Here is a 19,531-nt window from a genome sequence, read left to right on the forward strand (position 1 = left end):
TTGCAGTCACCTCTTAGAGCCGAGCTCTCTGGCTCCCCTCCCACCTTAGCATGAAGGGACAAACCCACATTTAAATCATTGTGTTGCCGTGGGATACATGGCACTTGGTTGTGTTTGTACGTGTACATACAACACACACACACACACACACACACACACACACACACACACACACACTCACTCACTCTTCTGTTTCTCTAGAGCTGGACTCCATACTTTACCTGCTGGAGACAGCGTCAGATGGTGAAGGCCCTCAGTTTGAGCCCGCCCGCTCACTGTGCATTTCTCCAGTGGGTTCACTCTTTGTCCCCATCTCCCCAGTGATCCAACTGAACTTCCTCCGTCCTGCTGTCCCTACCTCAGTGATGCTGAGAGGATGGGATAAGGACTTAGTGTCTCCCACCTGAGATGGAAGTAAGCCGCCTCCCCCAGGATGCTGGTGTGTCTCAGCAGTGCCTGCTAATGGGGTTATCCACTTACGGAAGCCAGCTCTCCTCCCAGCCTCTGGGGCTCGGCAAGACTGGCTCTGAAATAGCTGCGTTGTCTGTCTTCTGTGTTTCATGGCTTCCGTGACTTGTACAGTATTTAGAGGGTTCTAGAAATTCCTAATGACTGACACGGGGTGCCAGTACCATTAACAGGACCTTTTCATACAGACTGGCCATTCAGCTACTTCTGGTAAGAAACCCAGGTGCTGACCCCTCTCGTTCTAGATTCAGTGCCAGTTAACAAGGCCACGGCGTTCTCACAGGATGTTTATGAAGCACATACTCCACTGGGCATCCTCTGCCTGCAGGGTCCATGTAATTATGGCCTTTGGTCCTGACAATTACTCCGTGAGGGGTGGGTCCTGTTGTCATCCTGTGTCATAGGTAATGTTCGAGACGTGAAAAGCTTATCCAGAAGCCGTCTACAGCCGGGTAGAGCCAGGATTTGAAGCCAGTACTGCCTTGGGGAACCTTTTATATTACCTGTCCCAACTGTTGCTATAGCCTCTGGCCTCATGTGTCCATTTAAGTCAGAGCAGCAACAGGGTGGGGTGGCAGTGGACACCTCCTGGCAGCACAAGAGGTGGCTGGGAACCAGGTGCTATTGGTGGCCATCTTCCTGAGAAACTGCCTGCAAGTGAAAGGTTGACAGGACCTGGATATAGTTAGGTTGGTTTGGGCTTTTAAGACAGCATCTTAATGTAATCTGCGCTCCAGTGGAACTCACAGGGTCGCCCAGGCTGGCTTTTAATTCACCATCTTTCTCTTTCAACCTCCCAAGCAGTAGAATTATACAGACTTGTGCCACCATGCCTGGTCCAGTCCACATATTCTTATCAACCAATAATAATTGAGAATCGTTGCTACCAAAACCTTATTTTGTGGTATATGGCTTTCTATTGTAAGCACTGGTGTGTATGGCAAGTATTTGAATCTAAAGAGACAGCTTAGGCTTCTTCTGAATGTGACTTTCTTCAAGCTTATTTGAGCTCAAGGGCTCATCTGGGGTTTGAGGATGGCCAGGAGCTCTGCTGTGGTGGGCGCCCTCTTGTGGCAGCATCAGCAGGCATCAAGCTATCAAGGGCACCTTACCCTCCTCTTGTGTGGTGAGGATGCTCAGGTCTGAAGAAGTGCTCCTTTGTTCTGTAAAGCGTTTCCCTCCCCACGCCCACAGGGATGTTATTGTTTCTGCCCTCATGCAGTACCCAAGGCAGACAGGTGGCCCTTTAGGTCATCGCCGTGGGACCCTCAGCCCTGCTTGGAAATGTAGCCATGGGATGATGTCACTGTGTCTCCAATGGACCTTTTATGGAGTATGTCTCAGAGAATCTTTCAGAACCTGTCAGGACAGACATACGGTCCCCTGTTAGCCTCTGCCTGGAGCTCTCTGAGGGTGTGCTGCAGTTGCTCTCAGCACTATAGATTGGTGCCAGGGTACAGAGGCTCCATGGCTCTGCCTAGGTGGAAGCCGTGGACAGATGGCGGCCGTGGAGGTGTCCCTGTATGTTTTGCCTGTAGTCTCAGCTGGATTTTAACGGAAGGTCCATTTTTTGCAGCAGATTCCTGTTTAGTAGTTGAGTAGAGATCACAGGGTGCTAGAGAACTGAGTTTATAAAGGTGCTGTGCTCTGTTTCTCCTGGGAGTGTGACAGCGTGAAGCACAGAGCCCTAACTGATGGCCTGTACAGGCAAGGCCGGGTGACACCTTCTCCTGACGGAGACACCCAGCTCGGTCATTATCACCCTTTATGCCCTGCCTTGGACCCAGGCTGAGTTATTTCCTCTTCTGCAAGTGACATTCAAGTCGCTGTTCCCAGGAGGGCCACACCCCAACAGATGGCAGTTTCTGCCAGTGTTTCAAGTTAAAGCGATACAGCTCACAACCCATGAGGTGGGTGCAGGAGCCAGAGAAGCCTCTGCCCCAGCCTGGGGTGGGTGGCACTGGCCTGCTCAGGTATATGCCGTACCATTGCCCATTGTTGCAGGAAAGAGTGGCTGGTGTCACCACACAGAGAACGCCCAGCTGCACGGGGCCGGGTAGGGGAGCATTTCTTCCAGGAAGAGAAAGTAATCTTAATTAAAAATTTCCTTTCTGTGGTATATACTGGCTTGTATCTTCTCAGCTTGAAGTTGGCAAACAGCAGGTGCCCTTGAGCAAAAGAATAATTAATAGGCAGATATTCTCCAACTGTGGCAGCTTAAGGTAGGAAGACGCAGGCTGGCCTTGGAGGGGAGATAGCTTGGTACAGGAGCCGTTCCCGTGCGCTGGTCCTCAGCCCAGCTCTCAGTGCTAGAGAAAGCTCCTTTATACTCACTAGCATTAGTCATGCGCCAGTCATCCCATGGCTGTGCTTCTTCCTTGGGGGGTGGGAAGGGGTGCCTGTCCCTTCCCATAAGGGGCTGGAAGTCACAGCCTCACTGTGCTGTGCTACAGTGAAGCAGCCAGAGCCAGGGCCTGAGGGCATCTTGCTGGCTCCAGGTAAGGGTGTGGCAATAAGATGTCCTCTTCTACCACTGTGTCGAGATATGGTGGATTGTGACTAGCAAAACCCATGTTCACAGATCTAGAGGCTAGGAGTCAAAGGCACCTGCAGATTTGGGAGGTGGTGAGGATTTGGGGTGTCATTGGCCTGTAGATCACAGATAGCATCCCTGCTGGGGACTTGGGGGTTGGCTTCCCTGTAGATCACAGGTAGAGTCCCTGCCGGGCTACTTTCTAATGTATACTGATCCCATGTGGACAGTGTTCCTGTGACCAATCCCCTCAGAGGCCCCACCCCAGTATAACACCTGGGGCCTGGGACATAAGCATTCAGAAGCCAATGGATGTGGTTTCTGAACTGGCTGTCGATCCTGAGTTGGCTTAGGATTCGAGGCTGTGATTGGTCAGTGTGGAAATGACTGCTCACCTGGAGATAGCAAGTCCATAGAGATGAGGTTTGTAGCTCGTGAATATAGGATTCAAAGCCAGGAAGTAGGAAGCTGAGTGGCTGAAGCGCTGTGAGCCAGGGGTGAGAGCCAGGACAGCCTGCCGGTGCAGGGATAGCCACACAGGCTATGTATGTGGGCAGTTGGGACTGGGGATGATACATGGTCATTGAGCAAAGAGGGGATTACACAGGGCTGCTGAGTGTTGCAGCTCCCTGGAGGGACTGTGGGGGAAGGGCAAGGCTCCCAGCACAGGCCAGGGGCCCAGCACCCACCCTTGTCTGACAGTGTTATTTTCTGCCCACAGTGATCACCTGGGCTGTCCTGGCCACAGCTTGACTGTGGTTTTTCTCTTGGCTGTGTGTTTCTGAGAGGCAGGCTTGCTGTTTACTGTCTATGGGCTCTGCCTCCCCTCTCCCGTCCCATTTACTCCTGCCTCCAAGTCTTTCCCATGTTCACCTTTTCAGGATGGAGCACACCAGATGGTCTATCTACAAATGACTCTGTGTCCTCGTGTTCCACGGAGCCTCTCCTCCTTAGTGTAGGGAGCACCTATCCTTGTGGACAGTTAAGCCTGACCTGTGGACAGTTGAGTCGACACATGTGTGCCAGATAAAGTGAGCAGGGGTGTCCCCGGAAGAACGCCAGCATGTTGACACCCTAACAGTATCCAGCACGCTTGAGGACAGGAACAGCTAATTTGGGGGTTGACTCTGTCTCCGATAGAAGTAGTCACTGCATTCTTTTTTGAGCATCTCTCCAGCATTTTGACAGGATGATTATGACCACATGTGCAAAAAATCACCTCTAACTATTGTCTTTTCTTTTTTGCCACAGGGAATTGTGGGTAACCTGGCCAGTGGCAAGTCTGCGCTGGTGCACCGGTACCTGACAGGCACATACGTGCAGGAGGAGTCTCCGGAAGGTATGCTGTTCAGCAGGTGCTTAGTTACCTGCTTAGAGCTCAGGGTTTAGATTTTCTCTGTAGCATATTCTAAACCATTGATGACCCGTGAGAAGGCCATAAGAAAGCCACCAAGCAGCAGAGAGACTCAGGTGTATGCTCCCTCCCATGGGGGTTTTAGCGCATTGACTCCAGCATTCCGAGCATTAACCGTGAGATGTTCTTGCGCACATTTCCACTGTAAAGTGTGTCCCCTGGAACTTTAGTCCAGCGCTACCCCTTTGAGTATTGGTCAGACAGCTCTCTGATCTGGACACTGACCTTGGGATGCTGCTCAGACACCAGCTTTTCTAAATACAAATACCCAGATCACCCTGCCTCGTGTCTTAAGTATATTTCCCTTTATACCGTATTACAAACATGTAATAATCATTTTGCATGTGAGTTAGGCATTCTTTTTTTTTTTTTTGCCATTAGACATTTTGATTCTTCTGTTGACATACCCATGTCTGTGGTTCTGTTCCTCTTTTTTTTTTTTCCTTAAGTAACTTTACGACAGTGGTAGGAGGAAGCCCTTTAGTCCCCTTAGTGCAAGCGTAGCCCACGAGCCGTTTCCTAAACTATTTCTCCCCATGTAACCTTTTGAAATCCAACTCTGAGACACTGAATTTCTGGTTCCTTCTTTTTCTTACTGGCTGTTCCATTCTTTGCAGATATGGACGCAGGTAACTATACATTTCCTTCATGCAGTGCTTGTCTCGTTTTGGAGAGAGGAGAGGCGCAACCCTGTCCTGTAGCGCTCCCTTCCCACCCTGTTCTGTGTCTCACCTACTTTGTCTCATTCGTCACCTTTTTCCTGAGTTCAGCATCTCACCCTGTTTCGTCCCTTAGCTGTGTTTTGAGTGGTAGTCCAAAGTAGCTTCACGTGTCCCCTGTAACACATGTTCCAGCCCCTTAACTCTTGTCCTAAAGACTGTAGAACCATCTAGAAAGAACAGAATTCTGAGGGGCCTGCTGGGGGCTCTGCTGTCACCCTGCAGTCACCCTGCAGTATTTCCCAGCCATGGTTTGAAACCCTCATGGCTCTCCCATCAGAGAAGCGCCCACTTTTTAAATTCTCCCTGTGGAACGATGATCTGGGAGGAGGAGGGGATCCAAACAACGGCTCATGGATGAGGCTCGGGGTTGTGGGGACTACAGACCCAGGTACTCGGAACTCACAGTGAGGAGGAGGAGGGGGAGGAAGGTAGTATCTTCCCCCAAGACCCATCCAGGGCCATTCAAGCGCTTTCTTCTTCGTGCCTGAGTATGAATGGTCACCACAGCCAGCCTGACTAGGAGTCTGGGGTGCTTTGGACTAGGGGCTTCTGTGTGTGGGGCTCACCATTGTACAATTGGTGAACGCATCTGCCAACGGTGTGCGGCCAACCCAACTGCAGGGCAAGCATTCGCCTTCTCCGGACGAATGTCTCCCACACACACGTTTCGGGCTAGGATTGCCAGAAGTTCCAGGCCAGCCTCTAGTTCTCTTGCTGTCACACTGTGGCTTAGAGGTCTGTTGGTTTTACACATAGGTTGTGCTGAAGTTGCCGTTCTAGTGTATGTGCTGCCGAATTGAGCACGAAGTTGCTGGTTCTAAAGAGGCTGGACCACATCTACATTTGGTTATTATTTTGGTGTCTGTCATTTTCCCATTGGACATTCAGTCTGTCCTAACATGCCTGTGTCCAACTTGATTTATTTGCAGTGTAGAATGTGACATTCTATTTCGATCCACACAGAGGTGTTTCTTTTGAGCATTCGCACATCAGAAGTAAAAATTGTACCCTGTGAGATGACCTCATTGGCTGCTAACACCCCCCGCCCCCATCTGCAGACTGAGAATAGATCATCACATTGGCAGACACATAGCTGAGGACTTGTGGATCTGGGAGACAGAATTTAGGCTGTCTCTCACACCTTCTTCCCTGCCTACCTATATGCATGTTCTCTTCCTGTGAACCTTGGGCTCAGGGTGATTGTTTTCTGTCTGAGGGAGCTTTGAGCAGCATTGTGCCCAGGAATACCCAACAGGATACTCCACTGCATCTGCGAGTGAGGAGCCCTCTGTGTGCCTGGAAGCCCCTTGGCCTGGGCAGCTCTGTGTCCCAGGAGCCACCATGAGTTCCTGTCTGGAATGCAGCCATAGCAGCTATTGTCTCTGTGCTTCTGAAGATCTGAGAGCTGGCTTCTGTTTCCTATCTCTGTGACCCTTGGGCCCTGCCCCAGAACCAGGAGGCAAAGGAATGTGTGATCCGCCTTTGGCTCCTCACCGCTGCTGCCCTGCAATCCTGAGATTCTGTTGTGGGGTCAGGGAACTTAGAGCTGGGAGATGCCTGGTCTTTTCCTCCTGAGTTAATGTAAGCAATTCCTCACGGCGGCTGAGACCTAAGAAGCTGCATGCAGTGCCTAGGGCTTGGAGTCTCATTTACTGTCGTTATCTGGGGTGTGGAGAGGCCTGCAGGACGTTGTCAAGGATAGTTGTAATTCCACCATCCTTCGGGTGACTTGTTAGGACGCAGGTGGGAGGGTGCAGCTCAGGAGGACAGGTGTGGTTGGTGCCTGGCTGGAACTTTGGGTTTGGAGTGAGCTCTGCAACCCTCCAATTTCTTTGTGTGGCAGTTGCCTTTTGATTTGTCCTTTGTGGCACTCCATTTTCCCTTGCTATAATGAAATCCCCCTTTGCTTTAGAAAGAAAACTGGTTTATTTTAGCCCACAGTTTGAGAGACTGGAGGGCCACGATTGAACAGTTACATGTTTGGGGTCTGGTGAGGGCCTCATGGTGGTATCTTAGCCAGAGCGTGTATGATTAGCCAAAGCGTGTATGACAGTAGACCACATTCTGAAACAGATTTGAGTGTGGGATGGGGACAGTACTGCTCTTTACAAGTACCCTTTCTACTGAGGTGAACCAACATCCTTCCAGATCTACATTAATCCCTTCTGAGGGAAAACCCTCTTTTATAGTTTCCCTGCACTGTAACCCATCTGTTAAAGGATCTGACACCCTCCATTGTTGGGAAACAGACCTTTGGAGATACACTCAAACCATGTCCAAGTCACAGAAATCCCACAGCTGCCACTCCACCATCACATAGCCATTTCTGCTAGTCCGTGCAGCTCACTGGACTCTCCCCATTCCTGTTCATGGAGGCACAGGGTTGTTCCTCTGGCTTAATGCATTCATAAATATCCTTTCCTTGCTGTGAAGAGACACCATGACCAAGGCAACTCTTACAAAGGATAGCATTGGGGCTGGCTTACAGTTTCAGAGATTCAGTTCATCATCATCATGGGAGAAAGCATGCAGGCAGACATGGTGCTGGAAAGAGAGCAGAGAGTTCTGCATCTTGATCCGCAGGTGGCCAGGAGAGGAGCCCCCCTGCAGGCAGCTAGGAAGAGACTCTGTTCTGCACTGGGCAGAGCTTGAACATAGAATCTCAGCGCCCACCCCCACAGTGACACACTTCCTCCAGCAAGGCCACACCTATTCTAACAAGGCCACACCTCCTAATAGTGTCACTCCCTGGGCCAAGCATTCAAACCACCACACTGTGATCCTGACTTGCCCCAGGGAGGTTTGGGTATTGGGAGGGAGCTTAAAACAGAACGGTCACACTTTGAGAAAAGCTCTGCCTCCTAACAGAAACATTTCTGGTGCAGTCACCCCCGGACTGTTTCCTTCAGGTTCTTAGTGTCACCATACAGGGTAGCTCAGTTCTCTCTTCCTGAGTGACACCTTTTTAGTTGGCATTTTACTCCATGAGAGCAGAGAGCTGACCTGAAGCTTGGGAGGTGTAGTCAAGATAAAGCACTTTATGCCTTGTATTTAATGCTACTTTTAATTAGAGACTCGGGGGAGCCTGTTTATCTCAGCAGGGCGGTCAGTGATCCTGGGAGGAGCTAAAAGAGCGCGGTTCGTGTACAAGTGGTCTCCTTTATGTGTTTGTGTGTGAGCGAGTGTGTTTGTAAATGTATATGTTTGTGTGTGTGTGTGTGTGTGTGTGTGTGTGTGTGTGTCTGTGTGTGTGTGTGTGTGTGTGTCTGTCTGTCTGTCTGTCTGACTGTCTCTGTGTGTGGGGGTGTATGGTTAACACCGGGCTGCTGTTGCAAAATACCATAGACGAAGTGGCTGAAAGCAGAAGGAATATCCCTTGGTGAGTTTGGTTCCTTTAGGAGGCAGGCAGGACAGGTCTTGGTGGCGGTGGTGATGGCGGCGGCGGCGGCAGCAGCGGCTTGGCACCATACCAGTGTACGCAGAGCCATGGAGGAGGGCTCAGCTTCATCTGTTCCCTTGGACTGGGTTGGTTAGCACTGTTGGCTTTCAAGTCCCACAGGATGGAACCAGGCTGGGTGTGACCTCACACCTCCCTTTCAGAGCCCTATTAATAGCTGCTAATTAGAGTTTGGGCTGTGTAATTCCAGGTCCCTCTCATGTGTTAAGTGCTTAGCACTCAGCTGTGTTACCTTTCTTCCCTGATACCAAGCCCATGTGTTTCACAGGATTTTAACTCTGTGGGGAGAAATCTAGAGAAACAGCTTGTCAACAGCATGTGGGAGGTGTCAGGAGTTGTGTCATCCCAGGACACTTACTGTGTCCTCCAGGATGGTGGGCCCTGGGCTGCCTTCTCTGGGCGTTTCCTCCTGTCTGTGAGTTGTGGTCCCGGAGGGCCGTGCAGATGGAGTGGCACTGAGACTACAGAAGCCTGATGTCCCCAGGGGCCTCGGTGTTTCTATAGTGATGGATCCAGTAGATGGCTTTAAGGTTCCAGGCAGCAAACCTGAGAATGGCAGTGAGAACGTTGATCACCGCTAGCTGATACTTTTCAGCTGCAATCTGCTGATGGGACAGGGCCAGAACTGTGGGTTGAAGTCATATTGTCTGTAAACACACACACACACACACACACACACACACGCTCTCTCTCTCTCTCTCTCTCTCTCTCTCTCTCTCTCTCTCTCTCTCAATTGAGGCTGAGGCTTGCCTGCTATAAGATTCACTCACTGCTTAAGAAGGGAGGAAGTCAAGTCTCACTCCAAGAGCGACTGTCACTGGCTACAGCTTCAGGGAAAAAAGGCTATATCCAGGTGTGGCATAGAACCACGTGGACCTGCTGTTTCAGTCCACACGGGCATAATTCACAAGAGACTTGTTCCTTTTGCCACTGACTTTTTCATTCATTGCTTATTGGCTCTTAACCTGTTCCAATTTGTAGGCAGAAACTTCAAGGTTCTGGTTACCCTAGGTGAGTCTACACGGACAGCCAGTAGGTGTCTAACCAGGAGCGTGGTGACGGAGACACACCGTCAGGAGGCCCGGCTCCACCTCTGCCCCAGCCCTATTTCTGTGCTCTCCTGGCTACCCAAGTGTATTATACACAGTGAGGGTGCATAGACAGCAGCCTGGAGATCCCCACCAGAGGTTTCTTCTTTCTTCCCAGAGTTGGAAAACAACTAATCAGAAGTCTGGTTCTGAGTCACCCATTTTTGCCACAAAGTAACTCAAGAAAGCCAGAGTATAGGCAGAGAATCCAAGGTGGATCTTTCTCTAGGGAGGGGACGGCAGCGCTTTCCCACTGAAGCACTGGAGGGTGGTGGAGGAGCCCGAGCACGATGTTTTGAGTGTTTGGTAATGGTGGTGTAAGGAAACATCCGGCATGCTTCGTAGGTATGATTGGGGGGGGGGTGCTTTTGGTTGACCGGACCCATGGGTGTGCAACTGGGGTGTGTGGAGGGTTGATTGTCTAAGGGTGAACTGAGTCATTGTAAGGAATGCCTTGGGGAGCACTAACTGACACAGCCCACTTCCAGTGACAAACTCCAAGTATGATTCCATCACAGCTCACCCTGAAGCACCGGGGAGAGCTTCGGGCTTCCTTACAGAGCAGGGGTGCAGGGGTTACTGGCAGGAGTGTGATGACCCATAATGTCATGCTGGAAAGTTCTTACCAAGCATGGATGATGGCTTCCCCATAGCCATGCAGATGGGAGACCCCTTCCTATTAACCTTTCTAAACCTACATACACCATCAACTCCGGACATACTGAGACCGTGTGCAGGCTAGAAGATGTTCTAGACTCTCCTGGGAGGGTCTGCTGACCCTCCCAGTCCTGGATTCCTTTGAGAGAGTGTCAGCAGTCCACAGGCCCACCAGTGGCAGTTGACTCTTGGAAGAAGGCACAGCCGATCTGATGAAGTCCGCCCCCCACCCCCAGCCCTTGGAGGCTAGCATAACACTGCAGTCTCATAGCTCACACCAGGAAACTAGAACCACCAAAAATCTGCCATTTCTTTGTTATGCCTGGCTAACCAGAGTGTGCAGACCACGGGGCTTTGCTCCTGGGAGAAACTCAGAGCTGACTTAGATGTATCCTGCCTGTAGAAGGAGTGCAGTCCACACCTTGGGAGAAAGACAAACCAAGATGTGTGTATGTGTGTAGGGGCTGGGGGAGGGCTGAAAAGAAGGAAACAAAATGCACCCCATAATCTGGGAGCGTTTAAGAATGCAGCCAGGGCTGCTGTGCAGTCGGTCTCTTTTCCTAGCTCCTGCTATGCCCTGAAGAGGCTTTGCTAGTAGCAATCATGACTGCCTGGAGCTGAGTGGTCAGGGTTCCCAGCTTGTCTTGGCCGTTTAGCAGTTTTACAACATCCAGCATCTGATGAACACAGAGTAACTTATGTAGAATACTTAGAAAAATCTCTGCCTTTGTGTAATGACAACCCTGTCACCGCAGAGCCACGGGTGGTCTCTTCCTGTGTGGGCCTGTCCTATGTGAGTGCCACGAGAGGCTCCAACTCTGCTGCTTCTGAGCCTCCGCTCCCACGGATGTTCTCAGGGGTGGCTGTAGCCACCAGTGCTGTCTTCTGCTCAAGGACCCTTTCACCGTTCTGGATTAGTCCACTTGAAACCCTCAGACAGCTTTAGGGCATCCCTGGCATCCCCTGAACTGAGGTTAGACCAATAAAGGCTCAGCCTTCATGTTATGTAGGACCACGCCTGACAACCAGGAACTTAGACCAGAGAACAAGATAGCAAGTGGTTGGTATCTTCTCCTGGGTCTAGAAGCTCTAAGGTCTTTGCTACATTCGTGGATAGGTGGGAAGGTATGGGATCGTGGGTGCCACGTGTAGCAGAGACCAGAGCACTGGGTTTCCCACTCAGACTTTATTTGAGTTGCTTTGTCTGGGCTGCTGATGTCACATGCTACAGCAGGTTCCTGGTGGTCACTTATATCCAGCCAGCAGTTGCCTGAGAGCCGCTGTCCCATGCCTCAGTCTTGATATTCCCCACAATGCCTGCCTGGACTGGCCTCCTGACAGATGTGTCTGGCTAGCATCAGGCTAGTGAGTGTGTTCTCAGAAGCACGTGGATCTGAAATATTTTGTTAATGGATGTTTGCTTAGTCTCCTAGAAACAAATGCTGTGGTAAACACCCAACCTGATCTCTCAGAGTTGCTGAAACCCATTTAAGCCTTTGGCTCTGAGAACCTTTTCCAAATCCAGTAAACTTTTAAAAAGTCCAGTAAGCCACTATTGCTGCACAGATGGTAGGCTTCTTCTCAAACTCTTCTCGATCCTCTGACGTTTGAGCAAAACAAAAATGCATATAACCCTAATAAAACTGGAGTGGTTTTGAAATCTACCCCTTTATGTTTTTTAACGTGAATTTTACCCTGTTGCTTGCAACCTATGGATTTTAGCAGAAGCAACTGCTTAGGTTTTGTCTGAGCCTTGAGATCATGGGCCTACTGGTGGGTCGGTTCCGTAGTTCAGTTCAGTTGGTATTCTGGTCGGTTTGAGGTGCTAACCTGGTTCCTAACAGGACTGCCCCCACCTTACTTCCATGCTGAGTGTTGCATGCAATTTGTGCGGCACAGAGCCTGCGTACGATACTGCGTAAGACAGGTGAAGGACGCTCAATTCTTTACTAGACTTTGGAAGATGTAACAAGAGAAGCATGCACTGTGAACAAGGGGAAAGAGTGACAACGCCAGGAAAGAGGAGGTTGTCATGTTTCTGGCATCCGTGAGTCTGGCAGAACAAAATGTGTTTTTCCGTTGGTTGGCAGGAACTCGGTGGCTTGTCCGTGTTTTTATCATTACTTCAGCAAGAAGCCGAAGACTCTCTGAGAGCTGGCCTAGAGCCTGAGGTTGGTGTGTGCATCCAGGAAGCAGTTGTTTCCCTGATCATTACGTGGACCTGGTTTACACCTGGCCAGGTCAGGTCTTCAGCCCTCTAGGTAGGGTAGGCCAGCTGGCACGTGCTGGGCAGGTCACTAGACGTCCATGCACCTGGACGCCACTGGGCTCCAGAGTCAGAATCAGCCAGCCTGGCTTTCCACGTGGCTGTTGCTGTCCCAGGACAGCACATAAAGAGTTGAGTACAGCCATTATTATTTTTTATACTTTTGGAACAGGGTTTGGTATGTTGTAGCCTGGCCTTGATGTTACTATGTAGCAGAGGGTGACTTGAGCATCCCATCCTCCTGCCTCTGCTTCTCCAATGCTGATATTACAGCTGTGCACCAGAGTGTCATGCATGCTAGACAAGCACTCTACCCACTGAGCTGCATCACCAGTCCAACAGCATAACTGTTCTCGGCAGGAAGAGCATAGCTGGCTTCACGTTTACAGTCATGGAGTAAGTTTCGAGATATGTTTACTCCAGAGGTGTATCTTACCCTGAAGTTCATCACTTTACCTGCCAGGTATCTCTTGACCCCACATCTAGTACGTGTGTCTGCTGTATCATTTGTCCTTGACTTTGTCATCAGTGGGCAGCCTGCTTCCACTTTTAGGACACCTCGTGGCGACAGCCTGCTGGGATCTGGATGGAGCAAGACTAGGTTTACTGTACCAGTCTGCAGCTGGGGGTAAAGGCAAGGGATAGGGAACCAGTCTAGAGCGCCTAAAATAGGGAAGGTTGGTTTCTGGACCTGTGTCCCCGGAGCATCGACTCTGGATGTGCTTCACCAGGCTCCTCCATCTCCCATCTCTTGCTATGTCCTGGCCTTAACACCTAACCAGCTGGCCGCTCTCCCCATTAGACGTGAAGCACTTTGTTGATGCCTCTGACCGTGGTGGTCATAACTGGTACAGAGAAAAAGTGGAATGTTTCTCTCTTGCTTTTCAGTTCTTTGTTTTTGCAGAAAAGTATTCAGGGACTGTTCTGACTGACTTTGCTCTGGCCTTGTGCTTTTCTCTGAACCAGTCAGTATGTGTAGGTATTAGGAAACGTTCTGAACAGCTAGTCTCCTGGAACACAGTAGTGAGCTCTGCCTCACCGTTGGCTCCTGAACTGCTGGTTATGGAGGGAGAACCAAGCCCTGTGTCTTATCTGCAGAATGAATGGCAAGTGTTCTTTGGGAATGTAAACAGTGGGTCCGTGCAACGCATCTCATTTTCCTGTCACTCACTAAGCGTGGTGCAAACCAGAGTTGAATAGCACTATGTAGCCCCAAACCTGCCTCGCACAAGTGTCTCCTTAACTTCTGTGGATCCACCGAGCCCAGGCGGTCTGCTCTTTCCTGGAAACATTTCCCTTCCTGGTTCACACAAGGACGTGTGTGCTTGTCAGAGCTACTGTGGGAGCAGGCCACAATTCCCAAGGAGAACTGAACCCAACACAGTGTGTGTTTAATCTCAGCACAGCACCTCATACACACAGCAGCCTACATTGTGTGGCCGTAATGAGTTCATGTAATTGATTTATCTGTGATTGGTCCAGACTAGAAAAGGAAAGCAGACATAGCTGGTAGTGCTGTCCTGCCTCTGTCCGTGGAGGTTTCCAGGGTGCACTGTGTTAGGATTCTTAGGTGGGACCTAGGCAGAGACACTTGCCATGTGTGCCGCTGGGCCTGAGGCTGGCCTGTCCCTGTGACCGTGAGGTCAGCATGTGTGGCAACAGAGTCTGGGTTTTTGAGCCCCACTGCTTGTTGCTAAACATTTAATTTTTAAAAAGCTAACACCATGAAAAAGAGGAGACAAAGTAATGAAACACAGTTCTGTGAGGGCCAAATGAGTAAACCCACTGTGCTGAAGAGACAGTGTGTGTGCCTGCTGGGAGCGCACTGGATGGCAGAACCAGTCCGCACTGTGCCCGCCCTTGGCACAGCAATAGGTTGCGTGCACACCTTAGCTTGCATGAAGTAAAGTTCGACGCCTGACTAGAACAGGACTCTTAAAGAATTGTCACACCCCAAGTATGGGGTCACCATCCACCGGAAGTGACCATGACATAGTACATGCTGTGGAGATGGTGGCAGGGGCCGTGCAGATAGCAGATCCCAGACTTCCTCTTGGCTTTGGGACCGACTTGGATTTTGGTAAAGGAGATCTGCAGGAGCCTCTGCACTCAGCCCTCGCGTCCCTTCAGGATTGTTGACTTCTTCAGCCCGTGCCAGCCTGGGGCCGGCACACCAGCATCTATGGTGCATAGACCTTATTCCAAGACGTTCCAGATGCAGGCTGGTCCTGGAGGAATCGAGCTCTGTCAGGTCAGTCCCACGAAGAGGGCACAAGGACATCTTGCCTTGCCAGCTCGGAGTGGAGGCCAGTGTGCTGATGGTGCTCCCTAGTATGAGGTGTGGGTCCTCTCAGTGGAGAGTCCTTTCAGGAGGAGCAGAGGCCTTCCTTGAGCAAACCTCATGCATTCCTTCTATAAACAAATTAGTGGGATTGCAGCACAAATGAAGCCCCAGAGACCTGTGGAACAGAACGGTAAATGTGCGCAGCTACAAGAGGAGCATTCCACGTGCAGACTGGCATGCAGCTCAGGGGCCTCGGCCAGCTGAAGCCCTGGGTTCAGTCCCCCGCACAGGAGGGAGGGACCCACAGAAACCTTCAAGCAGCGGTCACCTGGACCTGAATTGTTGCGGCCGATGAGCTATGAAGAGGTTTTCACAACTAAGTAAAAATAAACATTGGCAGAGTCTGAAACACTCACTTTCTGGCCTTTTATGGAAATAGCTTCTTACCGTCTACAGCACAGTCAGGCACAGCTTAGTGCCAGGGGCCATCCGAGAAATGGCTCTCTAGGCCATGTGAGAGACACGTGGACGTCACTGGATGTGTCAACGAAGCCTAGGAGAGCAGTGGTGCCGCGTGCACATGGGATCTGGGGTTTCCGGCTCCAGCTTCTGCCGCCCTTGGCCAGCTAGCTCTGTCTCAGCTCCCAAGCTGCTCTCTGTCAAGCTTTAGACACGGGGCCCTATGTGCTGTTGTTGGCCCTCAGCTCTTACCGAGCACCTGCCTGTTGGCTATGCTGTATTCAAGTGTGACGCATGAGTGCAGTATCCGTCTGTGGCTGGGTTTCGTTCCCTCCTGAGGTTGGTTCACTGCCTCCTCCCCTCCCCTCCCCTCCCCCACTGGCCCCTCCTCAGATGGGATCTTTTTGCCCCAAATCTTGTCCTTATTGTTTCCGCTCTCCCATGTGTGCATCTCTGTTCCATCATTGTCTTGGAGACTGGAGCTGTATTGACTCTTCTTTTGGGGGGGGGTATCTGTATCATTTTAGGTTATCCACACAGACTAGGGCTCCGAAGCGGTAGTGGCTGTTCCTCAGAAAATGCCCTTCTGGAGACCTCCATCTGTCACCAGCCATAGTGTCCTGGTTCCCTCTGTTTGCCCCCCACCCCAGGAAGGCAACTCCATATTGGTTGGGGACCAGAGCCCTGTTGCCCCTGTGCATCTGCTGAAGGCCCTTCTCCAGTATCCGTTGTATGTCCTGGGGCATAGGGCATCAGTGCCTTTTCCTCAGATTGCTGTGGGTCCAGGCCTTGCTTCTGCAGATGGGAAGCCCCTCTTCTAGGAGGCAGCTGTGAGAGAGGGCTCTGTTTCTTCAGTGGGGCCTCAGGTTGTTCCCATAGCCTTGCCCTGTGGCTCTCCTCCTCATTCCGCTCCTCCACCTCCCTCGTCTCTTCAGGAATGGAGGGGTCAGTTCAGGCCCCGTGAAGTTCTGAAGTGCCAGCCCAGCTTCAGTCTGAGGTGTTCCTTTCCTTCCCAGTCTTTCTCCCGACGGAGACTTGAGTTAACTGAGGCCTCCTCTGTGGTGGGTCGCCCTGACAGGCTCTGTGGTTGGCTCCTCAGCTCACTCTTAGCATACTGCTGTGGTCTTTTTTTTTTTTTTTTTTTTTAAACTTCCCACCGTAAGTTTAAAAAGCACAGCAGAGGAAATCTGTTTTGGTTAAGTTTTATAAACGAGTGTGTTACCAATAACCTCTGTTCCCACTGTAAAAATACTATGTGGTCCAAAATTCCTTTTAAATATCACAATACTAAACTTTTCCAGAGCCCCAATCTCATAAAGTACTGGCTTAAATATTTTTGTCATAGTTTAACAGCTGCATTAATTTTTAAAGGAGTTTGGCACATTTGTGATCAAGTTTATGTCCCCTTAGGGAGAACAGAAAAGGCCTCTGCAGCCCCCAGTGTTTCTCAGTCCCCTTTGCTTTAGAGGATCAGGCGATCACATGTGCAGGGACTTGTCCTCCTTCACCACGAAGCTGGGGGCGGGGGGGGGGGGGAGGCTGATCTCACAAATACCTACCTATAAGCGGCAAGAAGAGACCTGGCACCATGTCTGTCTGTCCGTTCTTGCCAGGGTCTGGGCTCTGGGCCAGCTGGCACCTGCTGCAAGGGTCACTGGGTTAGGCTCAGGTGAGCTTTGCAGTGGCCCTGCAAAGGCAGCTCCAGCTTAGTGTAATGTTGGGCCCTCACTTGTGCATGCCAAACCAGAGATGGGCACAACCACAAGAAGACCTGATGGTTTCAGCAGAGGTCTGTGGTCTCGGAGCTGTCACCCCCGAGGGGGGGTGTCGTATTTGGAAGAAGGCTTACTCGGCTCCCTGCGTCCTCCGTATCAGCTCCAAGGCTGAGGAGAATGGCACATTTGCAGGCAGGGTCACATTAGGGTCATGTGGGACTTGGTGTTCACATAGAAGAGCACAGTCAGGGAACCAGAAGCTCTGGCTTTCCTGCCAGCCTGTGGGAGGGCGGGAGTTTCTCTGTCCCTTAGTGTCTAAAAGGCTTCCAAAGACTCTGGGCTGGTCTCTGAGGCTTGTATCACAGGACAGTTGTGGGGAATATGTCACTGTGAGAAGGTTCTTGTCATTGTCCCCAGTTGCTTGGACAACTGTTACAGATACGGTATTAGCTTTCAGTGCAAGTATTGGAAATGATGAAGCAGGCAGACATCTGTGGCCTTACTTACGCCAGGCAGTTCCTTTTTTTTTTTTTGGAATAGGAAAATTCCACTAACTCTTTACCCCGTAAAGCAGAACTGGACGGAGATGGGACCCTGGCCCAGCATACGAGAGGAATAAACCATGGCAGCTCCTCCCGGTGTGAGCTGAAACAGAAGGAACCCAGTTATCTGGCATGTGCTGTCCCAGATTTAGAGCTGGTTCCTACAGTGAGCGTCTCAGAATAGTCACCTTGGAATTGGCTGAGGTTGGACGGTGAGAAACACCCCTAATCAGACCTTTAAAAGTATGCTTTAAAGCCAGAGAACACAGCCGCGCCCCTCTCTCACCAGCACACTGTTCCCTTCACTGAACAGTTCTCTCTGAAGAGCTGGCCATGTGTATTGCTGAGCAGAAGTTTCTTTCTGCACCCCCCGGCTTGGGGGAGAAGTCAGGATGCTGAGGAGGGGGTGTTAGATTGGTAAAGTGCTTGTCACAGAGCAGGAGGACCCGAGCCCAATCCCCAGAACTCCTTTGTCTCTGTTGGTTTAATGCCATCTATGTATGCATGCTTGTAAACTTGGTACAAGAGAGGGACAGGCGACTCCCTGAGCCTAGCTTACTAGTCGTTTGGCCCGGTGAGCAGGCTCTAGGGCAGCACTGCTATCCCAGAAAGCAAGGGGTAGGGCCCCAGAGCATCAACACCCAAGGCTGACTTCTGGCAGGTGTACACATGTGCACTACACGCATGTGTGCGCATGCATGTGCACGCACGCACACGCACGCACACATGATCCAGGCCACACCAGGCCACGGAAGCTGGCAGGTACATGTATGTTGGAGGTGAGGCAGAGACCTCAGACTGAGTTAACTCCATGCTGGGTTCTCAGAGGAGATGAGTACAGCCCTGCTGTCCAGATTCAGTTCAGGAAGCTGTGCTGGGCCACAGTGCTCATCCTGCTGCAAAGGGAGCCTTGTCGCTGGGGAAGAGTTACTATGAAACAGGCAAGGGACTGCGTTTCCCATCATGGGAAAGTTTCCCTAGTTGCAGAGTCCTGCCAATCAGCACCTTAGGGTGGGGCAGAGGTGCAGCCATTACAGTTCTCAGCCCCGGGGCAAAGGTATGGGGCTCTGCGTTATAGGGCGACTCCCCTTCAAGGACACCCCAGCACCTACACACACAAGAGGTGAGCTAGGCACTGGTCAGTGCCATCCATCAAGTGGTCAAGTGTATATTGGTGCCACCTTTTGCAATTTAATGTTAGGTAATCATAACCAGTGGTCAGAGCAGCTGACGGTCCTTCCCCGCACAGCTTCATAGTAAGACCATGGGGCTGGACCTGGATGGCTGGATAGAATAGGCCCGTGAGAGAAGGACTTGGATTTGGACATTAAATGACACTTTAAGTCTATAGAGTGCTTTTGTGTACGTTGGCAGCACACACACCGACGTTGGAGTAGCAGAGAAGACTCACGTGACATCTGCGCAAAGATGGCTTTCAGATTCCACTAAAAAAAAAAAAACATTAAAAATTAAATTTGAATTTGGTCATCTTCTGAAATTTTTGGTAGAAAACAAGACCTCATGGCCAAGATAAGATGGCAGGTTTGAATTTAAAAGTAGAGTGGGCATCTCTACTTTGAAAACCCAGGAATCCAGAGTATCCCAGAATCCACAGTAGTTTTGATTCTCAGCAAACATCAGATATTCAAGTGAAGCCCGCCTGGCCGGTGAAGCCGGGTGACAGTCCCAAACTCGGCTCTTGTGCTCTCAAGAGCTGTTACTGGCATTTCAGATGCGGGATCCCGACCTCAGTAGAAGTGCTTGCGAGGCACCCACTCCCTGCCAAGGACAGTCCCCTGTTTGGGTGAGCGTGTAGGACACATGCCAGTGTTATTTTGGTAGATGCTGGGCCTGCTTGCTCAGGCCCCAGGTGTGCCTGCCCCACAGAGCTACAGAGTAGTCATGGTACTCAGTTCAGTACCTCCT

The 19,531-nt window shown here is 50.9% G+C and overlaps 1 protein-coding gene across 30 annotated transcripts in view; it reads left to right on the top strand.

Annotated features, from left to right (window-relative positions):
• The window catches only part of Agap1 (ArfGAP with GTPase domain, ankyrin repeat and PH domain 1), a 435,485-nt gene that overhangs the window by 148,846 nt on the left and 267,108 nt on the right, over positions 1–19,531 (top strand). For 17 of the 30 annotated variants that reach the window (NM_001401593.1, NM_001108230.2, XM_087566483.1 and 14 more), the window contains exon 3: positions 4,253–4,340. In NM_001401593.1, coding sequence (NP_001388522.1) covers positions 4,253–4,340 — 88 coding nt within the window. Of the gene's footprint in view, positions 1–4,252; positions 4,341–5,032; positions 5,045–19,531 lie in introns of all 30 variants that reach the window. The other 13 variants (XM_087566482.1, XM_087566485.1, XM_087566488.1 and 10 more) reach the window with 1 other exon arrangement.

This window comes from Rattus norvegicus, chromosome 9 (assembly GCF_021556685.1).
Source record: "Rattus norvegicus strain SHRSP/BbbUtx chromosome 9, alternate assembly SHRSP_T2T, whole genome shotgun sequence".
NCBI lineage: Eukaryota > Metazoa > Chordata > Mammalia > Rodentia > Muridae > Rattus > Rattus norvegicus.